Source organism: Coturnix japonica, chromosome 5 (assembly GCF_054131305.1).
Source record: "Coturnix japonica strain WE chromosome 5, WE-NBRP24, whole genome shotgun sequence".
Classification (NCBI taxonomy): Eukaryota; Metazoa; Chordata; class Aves; order Galliformes; family Phasianidae; genus Coturnix; species Coturnix japonica.
The window spans coordinates 29,665,180-29,681,527 of record NC_140667.1 but is presented as its reverse complement, the minus strand read 5'-3'; the positions used below and the strand labels follow the sequence as shown (position 1 = coordinate 29,681,527).

The 16,348-nt window shown below is 36.2% G+C and overlaps 1 protein-coding gene across 1 annotated transcript in view; it reads left to right on the top strand.

Moving 5' to 3' along the window:
- The first annotated feature begins 1,031 nt into the window (after positions 1 to 1,031).
- RYR3 (ryanodine receptor 3) overlaps positions 1,032 to 16,348 on the top strand; it is a 164,034-nt gene continuing 148,717 nt past the window's right edge. The window contains exon 1 of the mRNA XM_085549030.1: positions 1,032 to 1,314. Coding sequence (XP_085405156.1) covers positions 1,264 to 1,314 — 51 coding nt within the window. The 5' untranslated portion in view covers positions 1,032 to 1,263. The remainder of the gene's footprint in view (positions 1,315 to 16,348) is intronic.

Here is a 16,348-nt window from a genome sequence, read left to right as displayed (position 1 = left end):
GGGTTACCTGCTTCCATTTTTCTTCCACGAAACTTTTGTCTTTTGCCAAGAAAGTTATTCTCCCACTACCTCAATGCCTCAGTTTTTCATTTGTAAAAAAACAAAACAAAACAACAACAACAACAAAAAACACGATGTTACTCAGGAAAGGATTGTGCATGTACAGTATTCTTTGCAAAAGCACCTACTGATATCAAATATGGATGTCACAGATTTTGGGTATGGAATGTGTGAGTAGGCTGTGTTTGCAACCTTGTCGTGAAATGTAAGACCATATACTAAATTGGCTGGCCAGATCCTTGTTAATACTCTCATCTCTTGTTTCCTTGCTTCCTTTCTCTTTTCTTCCCTTTACTCTAGTATATTTGGTACCAGACTATGTGCTTTTTTTCCCCCTTGCTGATTTACTAATGTTGAACCATTTTCATTAAAAACAAATTAAAGTCAAGTTAAAGTTATTTTAAGTTGCATTTTAACATGTGTGCTGGGTAGGTTTTGAACTGTATTTATACCATCTCCTATGCATATTCATGTGCAGTTTTGAAACACTACAAATAAAATCCTTATGGTGCATAGGGTATTTACCTAAATGCTATTTTAAAGGATAGCAAAAATAACTACAGAGTAGGTTCAGATCATTGAGTCCTTTTAGAAATGAGATTTGCAGCTGCTTATGCTGGGAAGAAAAAAAAGAAGGTAGTTATTGCAAGCAAGCTGAAGACATCTGCTGTCAAAATCAGCTTGTAAAATCAGCATGTCCTATGATTTGCATCTTTCTGCTGCACAAATCAGTAAAAAAAAACGAGTTGCCAAATCTGATACATGTCAGTGCAGAATTGGGTACACTAATCTGAAAATGGAAGTGTAAGCTCTGATTTCATTAACACTTCAGCATTATTGCTGTTGTGTCTGGGAAATAAAAAATAAATCAAGCCACCACAAGCTAATGATGCATTTAATGCTTCCTGCAGTACCTTAACAATAGGGTATTTATTTATTTATATATGTATTTGCCTCTAGGGTAGAGAGTTAAGAGAGAAAAGGAAAGGAATTGCTTGCTATGAGCTGGAAAAGCAGCGCAGTTGGTTCTGGCAGTGAGGGGGTTGACTGACAGTCTGCAGTGCAGTGGAGTTTGCTGAGCTCCCTATATGGCTGTGGATTAGCTATATGCTAATACTGATAGGAGAAGAGGAGCTGTACTGAGCGCAGAGAGCCGCCGGTGGAGGCGATCAGAGTCTTAGCAGGGCTGACTCCTCAAGAGCCATGGCTGAAGGGGGTGAAGGAGGGGAAGATGAAATACAGTTCCTACGAACTGTAAGTATCTGCTTTTTATTGGTCATGTAGTATGTGATTTTATGTCTTGTGTCTTATTCCTTTTCTGCTGTAATAAAAATAGTGTTTTTTCTGTGCTGGGCTTTGCCAAATTGAAGAATTGATTTAGTCGGTGGAGGAAAAAAAAAAAAAGCAAAAATGCAGGCTTTAATAACATCAGGCAATCTCAGTGTATTCTTCCTTGGATCTGCTCAATAGTCAGTTAGGCAGAGGGAGACCTATTTCCGCTGTAATCCCCTATGTCTGAAGCATCCTTGTCAACTTTGTACTTGGGTTTCTAAATGCAGCATGCCAAATATCTGACCTCTGAAACTTCTGTCTAGGTTAGATTTCACTGACATTAACAGAAGCTTTGCAAATAGGAGAGCTTGAAAATGATGAATAATCCAAGCAAGCCCTTGATGACCTCTTCCAATAAACATGCACACAGAAGCACATTTGTGCATAGGGAATACCAACAGATGTCAAAGTGGGGGCTCTGCAAATATTCTGTGATATTTTCTCTGCTTAAAAGAGGCTTATTTTAAGACGGCATAAGGATTTATTTGGGAAGGGGTGTTAATTAGTGAAATACCTTTTACTCAGTGTAATTTTCTAAAAAGAGCCCTCACACCATTCTTTCCTAAGGCTTTACACAATTCTAGTATGACAACCAATTTGGACTTATAAGCAAGTAGTGCTCATACATTAATGTGTAGAAAGAAGATAGTGTCCTTTTCATATATCATCTTGTCTCATTCATTATTTTTACCTTGCATGACTAAGAGTGTTTTGTTGTGTAACTAACGTGGAAAAAAAATGATATGCGTATTTCCCTTTTCATACTACCTTCACATTCATCATGAGTAATGTTCCAGAAACTCTCTCCTAGAGTTGATATAACTTTAAATTGGTAAGATTCTAAAATAAAACACATTAAGTGCCCAAAGTAGGAGATTGCAAGCCTAATTTCTAGGAGGCTGGGACAATTTATTTCTGGCAATAAAAGGTTGCAGAGTAGTGATGGTTGCTGCTGTTTATACAAACTGTTCAGGTGTGATAAAATGTCACTTACACTTGTAAGCCTGTGAGAATTTCAGTGTGAGAGGAGATGGATAATCACAGTGTAGAATCTTATCCAACATTCTTCTCCCTGACTCCACTTTTTAAAGAAGTATCTGTGTTACATAGCCTAGTAGATTACTGTGCTTGTAGGAGGTTGTGCTTTTATCTGAGACTGGGGCTTTAAATGAATATCTTTCATCCATTCATTTCCTGGGATGTTCCCTTAACTGAAGTCTTTCACAGTGATGAAGGGAGACACTTTGCCTGTTGGTGGATAGCCTGTGCCCTGCATGAGATGGCAATTAATGCTCCTGTGACCCATTGTCATGGTTGTAGAACTTTATTGTGCTTCTGTCCAGCGCTAAATTTTTTGTGAGATTAAAAAAAAAAAAAAAAAAAAAAAAGCAGCAAGTGAGACTATGCAGTGATGTTTATTTTACTTGATGTTAGGAAGCAGTGGTCTAGATTTCCACCTTGGAGATCCCCAGCTTCTTTTCTGTGAATAACCTTATCAGTTACTGTTGCCTTCTCTCAAGCTTCACCATCATGAACAAAGGATCACTCATAATTTCACAACAATAAATTATTCTTTTCTTACTGTAAATACTGAATGTAAGCTTTCAGTACTTCTTATTTATAACTTTTATTGATTCCATGTGTGTACATGCAAACATGAAGTATAGACACTGTTTAGAATTCGTCCAGGATCATTACTGATTGATTAGGATCTTCTCCAGGTTAAAATATTTCTGAGAATGTGAATTGCTAATGAATATTTCCCATACTTCTGTAGCTGAGTCTTTGGAAATATCTGACATCCCAATTCTTTTAGTTTTGAGACTTTAGGAAGAAGTGCTCTAGAGTGTTATAAGGAGCACATTGCTCATAGACAAAACTCTGTAATGGTGAGGTATAAAAGAAGATCAAATCATTCCTGATCCTAAAAATATCATAGTTTTGTTTTTTTTATTTTTATTTTTTTAAATGAAGCAGGAGATTAACTCTTAACATGATATTTATATTCATTTCTAGGGAGCAGTGAATGATAAGTTTTTCCCTATCACTTTCTGCTGCAAAACATTCCTCTTATTTGATTAATTTGTCAGCAATGAGAATGACAACAAACTTGAGAACTAATTCCAGGGGAGAGGGACAGGAGCACTTCCGCTGTCATAGTACTAATATGAATTTAGTATTCAATTCATTCCAAGTTCTTGTGTAAAGCCTGTATGTGTGGTGGTATAACTTAAAAGATGATACTGCTAATATATTGTTAATTCCCTTTCTTCTTATTTGTTCTTCAACCTATTAGCTCAGGATGCAGCTATTTTTTACTTATCTCACTACCTTATTGCTTTTTTTTATAAATTTTTGTTTTGTTTTGTTTCTGTAGAAAGGCTTGGAATTGTTTATCTGGTTTTTAGTTAGTGGCTATTTTCTGCATTTGGCTGGATATTCAGTGTATTTGAGCATATTTGTATTTCTTGAATGTGGGGGAGAAGCAAAGCGTCTAATAATTGTGCACAGTATGCAATAATGATCTCTCTCAGTCCGTTACCTTTGTAACATTTGTCCTTTAGGAGACTTTCCTTTACTGCTTATTGCTCCTTCCTATGGTGTGAATGCATTAGAAACTTAGGAAGGTAACATTTCTACAGCCTTTGTGATAACAGATATGTTAACAAGTGCTGTTTTGATAATAATGTCTGGAGGAATACGGAAAGAACGTTGTTCTCCTTGGTAATGTCCATGAGTGATAGTAGAGCATTCTCATTTGAGCCTTTATTTTCTTACTAGGGACTATACAGCTGTGATAAGCTGACAGAGTCCTTTCTGCTTTGGAAATTGTTTTCAAGTTCTTTGTCATTCCCACTGCTGCCAAATGAATCAGATATGAGGTGATGCCTTGGAGAAGATGGCTTCTGTGTTCATCCATCAGGAATACCTGCATAGTCACTTGCCAACAGTAAATATTGGTGTAGGAACCCTGCGCTCAAAGTATAGGAGCAATTTTAAATATACTTGTAATGAAACCTGCCAGAGTTAGGGGCTGAACTGTGTTGGCAACACTGGTTAGTAGGTGTATTGCTGTGCTGTTTTTCTGAAATTCACAGTATTCCTGTTTTTCTGTTTTATTTTTCTACTATTTTATACCAATGAATAATTTTTTTTTGAGGTGCCTCATAATTCATTGATCACAGTTGTATCTTGCTTTCCACAGATTTGAATAGGGTGTAAATGTGGGAATGTATACCCTTTTGTTTGCATCTGTGTGTGCTTGATTTTTTTGCATAAATTGTTCATAACCCTGAGTGAAAGAGGTATGAATGCTTCTGTCTTTCTGGACTCTTACTTCTTTAACAGCTTATCTCAATGACCTAATTTTAAATGTTTTGATAAATGCACCCAGTCATACAAATGTTTACAGAAAGGAATGGGAGATATTCTGTCATAGACTGTGTGAAGTTATCCGCTATAATTGCATAGCAAAATGTTGTTTTTATGAAGACCTAAAATAGAATATTTGAATTAATTTTTTTCAAGATCTAGACTATTTACATAGATTTACATTAAAAGTGTATAGTTTTTTAATTTTTTTCATTTATATTTTTAATCATTTAGATGTTGTCATTTCTTAGACTTCAGATAATTGGATGGCTTATACACATTTGTATATGAATGTGTTTATTTATTATTACATTACTCTCTCCAAGTAATTGGAACAGAAGGTTATCAGGAGTAGTCAGCATGGATTTGTCATGGGGAAATCACACTTGACCAACCTGGTGACCTTCTATGATGTCATCACTGGCTGGGTAGGTGGGAGGTGAGCAGTGGATGTTGCGTACATTATTTCAGCAAGGCGTTTGGCACCATCTCCCACAACATCCTTGTTATGAAACTTAGAACGTGTGGGATAGATGAGTGGACATTGAAGTGGACTGACAGCTGCCTGAGTGACAGAGCTCAGAGGGTGGTCATCAGCAGCACAGATACTGGTTGGAGGCATGTAACTAGTAGTGTTCCCTACAGATATGTACTGGGTCCAGTCTTGTTCAACATCTTCGTCAGTGACCTGGATGAAAGGATAGAGTCCACCCTCAGCAAGTTTTCCGATTATACAAAGCTGGGATGAGTGGCTGATGCACCAGATGGCAGTGCTACCATTCAACAAGACCTGGTCAGACTGGAGAGTTAGGCAGAGAAGAACCTGATAAGGTTTAACAAGAGCAAGTGTAGAGTCTTGCACATGGGGCAGAGCAACTGCATGTGTCAGTCAGGGAAAGACCTGATGCAAGGGATCTCTGTGAAGGATGTGGGTGTTCTGGTGGACAGCAGGTTGGCCATGAGCCATCAGTGAACACTTTTGTCTTACAAGGCCAAGCGTATCCTGGGTGCATTAAAAAGAGTGAAGCCAGAAGATGGAGGGAGGTGGTCCTCCCTTTCTATCCTGCCCTGGTGAGGCCACATTTAGAATACTGTGTCCAGTTCTGGACTCAGTTTGAAAAAGATTGGGATCTCGTAAGAGTCAAGCGGAGTGCTACAAAGGTAATAAGGAGCCTGGAGCATCTCCTGTATGAGGAGAGGCTGAGTAACCTGGGTCTGTTCAGCCTCAGAAAAAGAAGATTGAGAGGGCATCTGATTAATGTTTATAAATATCTAAATGGAGGTGGGAGGCAAATGGATGAGGCCAGGCACTTCTTAGTGGTGTGCAGAGGTAGGACAAGGAGCAATGGCCTAAGACTTGAATGAAGGAAGTTGCATACAAACATGTATAGGAACTTCTTTATTCTAAGGGTGGTGGAGCACTGGAACAGGTTTCCCAGAGAGGTTGTGGAGTCTCCATCTGTGGAGATATTCAAGACTCACCTGGGTGCCTACTTGTGTAACCTATTGTAGGGTATCTACTTTAGGAGAGGGGTTGGACTAGATGATCCATTGAGGCCCCTTTCAACCCCTGTGATAATATGATTTTTCTTATTTATGGTGCTTGAAATTGAGGTTCTCTGCTGTGTAGATAATATGGGAAGTTATCTTAGTCTTACAATATGAACTGCCTGGAGTGTTAGGAATTAAGTGTTTTTCAATCATTTTCACTGTTGCTAAATATAAATTAAAAAAAAATATAATATACCATGTCTTCTTACTTTAGGGGCTTTATTTCTGTTTACCTAAGATTGATGTGGCATATAAGCAGTTCTTATTTAAATACTCTCAATGCATGTTGTTTTTATCAGATCTGTGTCCTTAATGACGTATCCCTATTGATAAAACAAAGAGCATGTTAAATGGAAGCATTATAATAGTTCATCTTCAGTTGTCCAACATAATAGTTAGGCTACTGAGTAGGGGTCGCCTGTGTACTGATATTTCAGTTACCTCATTTTTGCTTCTTCAACTTCAGTCTATTACAGGTATTGCTATTTACAGTTGCTATTTGCTTTATTCTACAATAGAAATCATATATATCATAGGAATTTACTATGAGTTAAGTTGTAACATCCTTTGCAAAGTGTTGCTGTACTATTGAATTTTTGCTTTTACTTCCTGCGTGTTTTCAACAGTATGATTATCTTTGCCCAGTTTGTCACTCTATACAAAACTGTTACTTCATTCTTTGCTTGCTATTTTTTGCAAGAGATCTGGGTAATACTTCATGACTGAGACTGGTAATGTGATAGATTTTGCCTGCGCTGACATTGTACATCATCTGCCATAGTACACAGTGAGTGATTATTTTTGATTAAATATAAATACAAGATCTGTAATGTTTCGACCCCTTTGTAAGACAGAATCTGAAGCAAAAGCTCTACAATAGTATAAACATGGCAATCATACCTTCATGATGTAGAGCATGTCTGGTTTTAGCTATGAACATACTAGCATGAAATCTACGTCAGTGCTATTCAATTCATTTGTAGCACCTAATCGCTTTTTAGGAGGTTAAATCATTTCATTTAAACAGATGTTTAAGGCTCCAGGCAAGGAACAGTTCTTTGGGGAAACTGCACCATGTTTGGATATAAATGGAAACACATTTCTTAAGTAGTTTCATAAGTTTAATATGATGAAAGTTGTTTGAAATCTAATTAACATTTCAAATTTTATGGCTTGAGGTTTGTTGCAAGATTTTGGTATAAATATAGGGGGGGGAAAAAAGTAATCTCTGTGCTCCCAGATCTTCCCATTAAAATAAAATAGAAAAAGACAAGGTAATTTAAGAAGGCAGTAAGAAGATATTCACTGTGCTTCTAGGTAATAGTGAATTTGCAAGTTGATAGTTTATTGAAAGAATATAAGGGAAGGCAGAAAGGAGAAAAGGCAAATATGTTTTTGGAAGGTGTAACTAGTGAAGACTTGTGTCACGATCAGCTTTCGCCTCTGTCAAATTAAAGGTAGGTGAGTTCAGGACACACTTCTAAAGGTGTTAACATGTCAGGTTGGAGATATCACATACATTTGGTTTGTTTCCTTGGTACCTATATTAGAATTTTTTAGTATGGCTCTATACAATTAACTGTAAAATTAGGTGTTGTTTTTTTTCTATAAAGGAAATAAAGCATAGATGTATCGTACAATACTGTGTATTGCATTCTGTGTGAAGATCTAAAATCTAAAGCCACAGCAATTAAACATGTGTGATTCTTTTCCTTTTTAATTCTGACAACTGAAGTTTTTCTCATGTCAGTAAAAATTTTCTCCTCTATTAACTACATGCATTGAACTTATGCACGTGTTACCTTTCTAGTTTCCCACTATTCATCAGTGAGTTGCTACACTATATGGAACAAAGTGAGCTGCAGTTTTGCCTGTTTGTATTGGCTCAGTCTGTGATGTTTGAAGAATAGCATTACATTACAGTAAATTAGAATCATGCTTTACTCCTGTGTCTTTCTACAGCTTAAATTCAGAAGTTGCTATTTAAAAAAGAGATAAGTGTATGAGTTAGAACTGTCTGCATGTAGGTTGTTGTTGCAAAAGAATTCTAAGACTGAATATAGTTGTTTGAGGTCTAGTCCTCTGTCAGTTTTCCCCTTTCTCATATCAGTGATAAAGCTTGTCTGCAAAAGTAACGTTTGTTACAATCAAGGAAATTCTTAAGTTTCAGAAAATCAAGAAATTAATTTTATTTTTTTATGTATTTATTTTTGGTAGGACCTGTAACTATGCAATATGCCTAAATGACTACTCCAGGCATGTATTTTTCCTTTTGCTCCTCGTCCCATTGTTGGCTTTTGTGGGGACTGATTTCTGCTCAAACTCTATGTCTGTGTTTCTGAAGGAGCAGTTAGTATCTTCAGTAATGAACTACCATGGTTCTCACGGTCTTATTTAAATGCATCAAGTGGATAGCATGATCTCTGTGTCTTTTTTTCCTAACTCTCTGCCTTTCTGACTGGATATGATTCATACTGAAACGCAGCTGTTTCTTTCTCAGTTCCCATGACAGTGCTGTGACCACATTGCCAAATGCTGCCAGGTGCATAAGAGGCAGAGAAGAGATGAAAAATTAAATTTGGCACATAGTTATTTAGAATATGTTAAATTCAATCACAGGACGCTGGTTTAAAGTTGTGTATTTCTTTACTTCATTCATGGAATGCATATTTTTTCCAAATGTGTATTCATAGCATTACCGACGCACAGTAAGTACAGTTCTCAGTCAATCATCTCTTTCAAGAAAACAGTCACAAACATGTTCTTGGAAAAAAAGAAAGAAAACGGGAGACATTAAATTACCTCTTGATGAACATTTTGGTTCATTTGCTCAATTTACAAACTTCATTTTAGTATTCTGTTTTTAGTATCATTATAGATTCACCTGACAATTCCTTAGGCATATTAGTTAATCCTTTTAGAAAGTTTCTGGAAAATACAAGTACCTGTAGGCACAACAAATGATATCAGAGTGATCTCAGAAAATCCAGGAAAATTACGAGGCATGATGTAAGATAAAATGCATCAGGAACTTGAATATCTGTCTTATATCATAATTCCTGTAGACCTCAGTTTACACTAGCAAAACAACATAATGTTTTTTATTGCTATACGTTTTCTATAGTAGCTATGGTGTGAAGAATGAGTAAGCAATTATACGCATCTTTGTCTATGGTCAAGCTGATTAGTATGTTTGGAGATGCTTGTGGGAAAGATAGGGTATTATACCTGCCCTCAGTACAAGCTGGAAATCTAGAGTAGGTGTTTATCGATTACTGTACTGTAATACACTGTAATGTTGTCTGGTTTTATGAAGTAATATTTTTTAACAAGAAGAAAACAATTGTAAAAAAATTTATAACATTGTATGGCTGACAACTTTGACACTTTTCTAAACAACTAACAGTGCAAATGTTTACTAAGACGTGACAGTAAAGAATCATTAATGTATTTGCTTAGTAAGAAAAAAAATCTTATTAATTACTTCAAGATATCTTCTTAAATTATAGTAGTTTTGATGAGATTTTTTTCTTTATTTGAATTGCATTCTGATGATAATGCAGATTCTTCTCCCATTCTTCTGTCTTGCTTCTTTATCTCCAAAAAAGTTTGAAACTCAAAAGGGATAAGTATTCATTCATAATGTAGAATATAGTAGTTTTGGTGTTGGAAGGCTTAAAATCATGTAACAGACGTTTAAAAGAATATCCATATTAAAAAAAAATAAAAAATCATTTTGCTTGGGTGACTTCTTAACATTCTTGGAAACTGTTTTTTCTAAAATCATAGAAATAATAATTAGCAAATCTGTAGTATCCTCATAGTGTGTCTAAAGTAATTCAAAATTGATACGTGCATAGGAATTACAAAAGTGTTGTCACAGAGTTATCTAGTTCAATCTGTGTCCATGACAGGGGGCAGTAGGCCCATGGGCCTCCTGACCCCAGAAATAGGAAGGGAAAAGCGGAAGGGATAGGGAGATGGGAGCTGGGCTCAAGGAAACAAACAGAGCAGCAGCAACAATCAAAGGAGGAAAACTTATTTTAATAACAATGATATCAGAATGCAAGATAACACAATATAATACAATCTCATTGAAATTGAGGCTAATAAATCAAGTAAAATAAAAGAGAGAGTTCTCCGAAGACCGGGAAGCCTACTTTGAAATTGAAGGCGCAACAGCTTGGAAGCATGCCCACACCTGCTGGCAGGCAGTGAGAGATCGAGAGAGAGAGCAAGCGTCACTTCTGTGACGTAATTTCCTCTTTGTTCATGAGGTCCTCTGGGATGTGTCATTCTTCTTCTCTGTGCTTCACATGATGTCATGATGTGGAATACCAATAGCAAAAATTACAAAAGCATGACAAGCATACAGGAAAAAATGTTTCTGTTCTGTAGTATCTCATCTGCAGTATGATGCATCCATATAGAATTTTATCAACAATTGTGTGCCTGCTATTGGTCAACACTGTCTAGCCAGATTTGGCTTAGATGTGAGTGGAAGATGGTGATCAGTCTGTTGATCATGTTACCTCTTTTTTTCTGTTCACTCGTCTGGTGTATTGTGTGGAGTGGCAGCTTAAACAGAAGGTGAAAGATTCAGCAGTAATATCAGACTTCTTCCTTCTACTGGGTTTTGATCCGACTGAGCAAGTGCTAGTTCCTCAGTGTGTAGCCAGCAGAAGCCTGGGCTGTTTTTAGCTCACAACAAATATCTCAGTCTTGAGAATTGTGGCTACTTTAGGATTCAGAATATCAACAATGTAACAATGTAAATTCTTGTCAATAATGTAAGGAAAAGAAAGTGCAAGGGAATCAACCTAAATAAAATCCTTTATTAATTACTTGTACAAACAGTAGAACTTAACTCAGACTTCAACCAGCTGTTCAGCAGCAGCTGCAGAACTAATTTAAACCATTGAAGATTTAGTGTGCTTTCTAATTGCATCAGCAGTTTCATATCCAAAAGGGAGTACGAGGTACATCATGCTTAGCATATAAATTAAAATGCCTTAGGTGGTTCACTAAAATGCTTAAGGGCAAATGACTTCCATCTCCCAAGACTCCCTCTGAAGTTTGTTGTAGAGTGTCATAATCTCTTTATATGGAAAATTCCCAGAATGCACACGGAATTGGTGCATATGAAAGGTATTTAATAACAGTAATTTGTAGAATTCAGAAAAAATGTTTGATGTGTAGAAGTGTTGGTACACTTGCTAAGTACACTATCAATTAACAATTTGATTTTAAAACAACTATTAAAAAATATAATAATAACCTTTCCAAATAACTGATAGTATTATGTTCCAAACTTCTAGCTCAACTTTCTACTTTTCCTACAATAGGATTAATCAGGAACAATATTTTTAAAATGTGTAGAAGAAAAATTAACTTTCCAATTTGCAAGCTCTAAACCTTTACTGTAAGATTTGTGATTTGCTGTAGACTGAATTTGTCTCCATAATCTCCTTACTTGTTTTCTTTGAAAGGTTTTACAGATCTCTTAAAAGTAGTCTTATCCAAATAACGTGGTATTCAACTCTCATTATCTTTGTTTTGATTATATTATTTCCTCACGTGGAAGAAGTTTAGGAAATCTTATATAAATGATATTACGAGAATTGGCTGATGGTGACATGCATTTTTGATGGCTGAATCACTCTGCAGTTTTCTCTACTTACTGTACAGGATCTTTTGTAACTGTCTTAGGTAAAATTTTTAGTTGGCTCTATTCTATCTTAAAACCTTCCTGTGTGGGTGAAATAATTACTGAATACTAGCCCTGGGCAATCACAAGGTATGAAATTTACCAAAATTAATGGAGGATTTTATGTTTGGGAGGTTATGGATGTATGTTTATTTTGTGGGATGAGTGGCTGTGGTGCAGCCCTGCAGAAATTGATCTGGCTTTTTGGAGTGATGGAAAGCTCAGTGAGTCATCGGTGTGCCTTGGCAGACAAAAGGACCAGCAACATCCTAGATTGAGTTAAGCACTGTATAGTTAACTGGTCAAAATAAACAGTTCTTCAACTATGTTCAGTGTTGGTGCAGCCTCACGCCAAGCACTGTGTGTGTTTTGGGACTCCACAGTATAAGAAGGGTATAAAAATACTAGGCAGTGTCCAAAGAAGGGCAGGAATACGGTGAAACAACTAGGTGCTGTGGCTTATGAGGAACAGTTAAACTCTGTTTGGTCAGCTTACAGAAGAGAAGGCTGAGAGTGAGGTTACTGCCTTTACTTTTACTGCCTTTGAAATACAAGGGCAAGTGCTGATCTCTCTGGTGGTAGTGACAGGACATGAGGGAACAGTAGGGAGCTGTGTCAGAAGAGGGTCAGGTTAAGAATTAGGAGAAGGTTCTTAACTAAGATTGTAATATGCACTGGAAAAGGCACATACACAAATTTTCACAAACTGTAAAATTAAGTGATGTTGCATTTCATACTGTGCTAGTTGATGTGAATGCAGAATATTTGTTTAATATGACTACCTTTGAATTTATGTCAGTTCAAGCCCATAAAATATATTTTCCCCATCTTTATCTTAGTAAGGATGTTGATATATTTTTTGTAATGTGTATAAAATTTTAGAAAGTAATTTGAATTTTCTGAAGATGGGAACAGAAACGATTTGTACATATAAAATGAAATTAAGCATAACAGCATTTTTAAAAAGCTTCAATAATTAGAAGCACATCAATCCAAAATCTTGTTTTAAAGGGGAGAAGTAAGCACTTACTATAAGATGAAATACTAGCTAGTTATTTTCACAGAAATGTATATAATGCTGTTGCCAGAGAGGAGTATAGGATGTCGAGTTATTTTCTTCATCATTGATGTGTAAGATATTTCTCCCAGTGTTATTTCGGTTTAATGTGCAAATGGAGCTCAAGGTATCAAGTTTGGCTTCATTAAGGACTACTCTTAGTTTAACAATATGAATTTCAAAACTTTCAAATGCGTCTTTTACACTTAATTTCCTTTATGTATGAAATTAATGCACCAACTATGCTGTTTGCTTGCTCTTATGATTATAAAAGATAAAAGCAACATACAGCAGCTACTAAACCCACTAGAGAGAAACAGATGTTGAAGTCTAAAAGAGTTTTAAACATTGTTTTGACCAGACAGCTTGTTCCACCTTTATTAAAAAAAATTATGTTCTGTTCACTGAGGTGTTACACAATGAAATTGCAAGGGTAGTTTGCTAGGAGATTATCAGAATGTTTTCCTGACTGGAAGGCTTAAGTGGAGGTGATAGTGTTAAATATTTGTATTTTTCCTTATTAGGGAGAATTCTGTCAGAAGAGAGTGAAAAGGCTTTTCTTTACTCAGGCTTTTGTTCATTTTTTGTTTTGAAATGCCAGGGTTCTATGATTTAACATAAATGGCTTAGCTAGCATAACTGCAGATAATTTATTGTAGATGGTCCTTTACTGCTAAACAGTGTTGTTCTTACTTCTTGTCATAGTACTGAACAAACTATGAAGGTGAATCCATTGGTGCCTTGTTAATGGCGGGGTGGGGGGGTGGAAATTCACTCTGAGAAAAGCTGAAGTGTTGACTCCCTGTGATTAATTTTAAAATCAGGAAGCTTGATGGTATGGAAGATTCTAGATTCATCCTGAGCATGTCATTTTTATTTCACAACTGGAGTTTGTTTTTGTTAGAAAGACTTATCTATTTTTATTTGCCAGGGATCGTCCCAAGTCATCTTCTCTCACGATTGACCTTAGGCTTAAATAACAACATTGACTAAATAAGGGCTCATATACAAGGCTTAACTTGTCAATTAGAGTGGTAACATGACCTTTTCCATCCTGGCCAATATGAAGATCATCTAGAATTGTAAATCGGAATTCAAAAGTGTGATATTTGATCACTGCAATGTAGAAAATGGAGGGAAAAATTCATAAGAAAAAAAAAAGCTAAATGATAGTGATATTTGGTTATAGGTAATTTGTTATGTAAGGAGAACTGTTCTAATGCTGCTTAAAAATGAAATGCGTGATGGTACAGCTCTTTCATGTTCTTGTAAACTAGCTTTATCTTAATACATTTATTTCTTCTATCTTTCACATCTGTTTTTTCTCTGCTATTCTAAAGAAAGTGACTGGTAGTAACAGAATCTGGTCAACACATGAGAGCTGATAGGAAATTATCCTAGCCTTAAGCTGCTTCCAGAAAATGTCCAGCTTTTTGTGTGAGCATCCGTAGAATCTTTAGCACCTTGGGGAAACCATAGGGAAACACCGTGTCAGCCAGCTGTATAACTTAGTTACAGGATTAACATACAAGATTCTCTATACTGTTTTCTTTTCCTATCATTTCTTGAGCTAGGTGTTTTGATGGTAAACTGGAAGTCATTGAGCTATTCTTCAAGTGCTGTTCTAGAGGACAGAGGTAAAATCAGAGTAATTCCTCACTAAGAAGTGAGCATACGATACAATATAGCAAAAGTAGTGTACTTCTGGAAGTAGATGAATTAATCCATCATATGATGTTACTGTCCAGGTATTGTTTGCTTTTATGACAGTGTCTTAAGGCTAATTCAGTCCCCTTTTATTCAAGCAGAGGCTTGTGTAATAAGAGTTCTTGGCAGATGTGACTAACCATTGTTGGGTTTCTTGAAAAAAATCCTTGGTTCTATACTTTTTTATAACAATCTTTTTAATAACTACAAAGATAGTGTTTTGATTGATGACTTTTACACATTTTGAGTATACACAGGATGGTGAGTTACTGTATTTGAGGAATCCTACCTATGATAATGTTAGACAATGTGATATCATCTGAAAATATCAGTCTGAACCAGTAGCAACACCTGCTTCTCCCAGAGCATTTCTTCTACTGCTGGAATGTTCATAGAATCATACACTCATAGAATGGTTTGAGTTGGAAGGGACCTTTAAGGTCCCAACTTCCCTGCTATGGACAGAGACACCTCCCTCTAGACCAGGTTGCTCAAAGTTCCATCCAGCCTGGCCTTAAATGCCTCCAGGGATGGAGCATCCACAGCCTCACTGTACATCCTGTTCCACTGTCTCACCGCTCTCACAGTAAAGAATTTCTTCCTAATATCTAGTCTAAGTCTACCCTTTTCCAATTTAAAGCTGTTTCCCCTTGTCCCAGCACTGCTGCCATTATAAAGTTATTTTAAAATGCCCTTTATAAGAAGTTATGTAAATATAAAACGTGCTGTTCACTCTAGTTACTTTGTCTGATGGATCTTGTAACTACTAGTTGAGCTTATATTAGTGGCGGCAGGTTGTGACTTTACATTTAATTGCAAGTTAGTGTTAAGATGCAGAACTGGATAAAATTTGACAAGCATGTGCATAAAGGTCAGTCCTTTGTAAGTACATGTGATGAAAATGTACTGTTGCCTAATAAGTAGTTAGAACACAGAGGTGGTTAACATAAAAGCTTACACGTTCAGAAAGGAAGATACTGATGCATGTGTTGGATAGGCAAAAATAACCAGAATTTTTATTTCTACATTTATTGAAAGATTTGTTTAAAAAATTGTGATTCAATATTAAATAAGTAGTACAGCCATTCTTATGGCATGGTAAGCAGCAGTAATTTCAGACCAATGAAATTACTTGGCCAAACTGGAGAGACTTATCTCAAGTGAACCACGACAGAAAAACTGAACTTAGCATAATTAATGTGCTCTGAAGAAGGACTCTGAGAAGGTTCACAACTGTTCGTCAAGCTGTTAATGTAGACAAGCAAAATTTTGTTCTGGTATCTGTGACTGAATATATTGGATATCTTTGCAAGCAATGTTTTCGTATTTGCTGGTTTTGATTTAAAAATGTATAATGCTCTTGCATCCAGACAAGGGCTAGGATTTGCTTGGTGCAATACAAAGGGAGGAATACAATATGTTTTGTTATACAAACAACTTTCCTTGATCATTAAGTAGACAGGCTGTAGGTGACCAAGGAAGAAAAAATATTTTGAGATGCGTGAGATGGAGTAAATCTTCCTGAATATAGAAGGCATGTAACAAACTCATATTGGTACTTT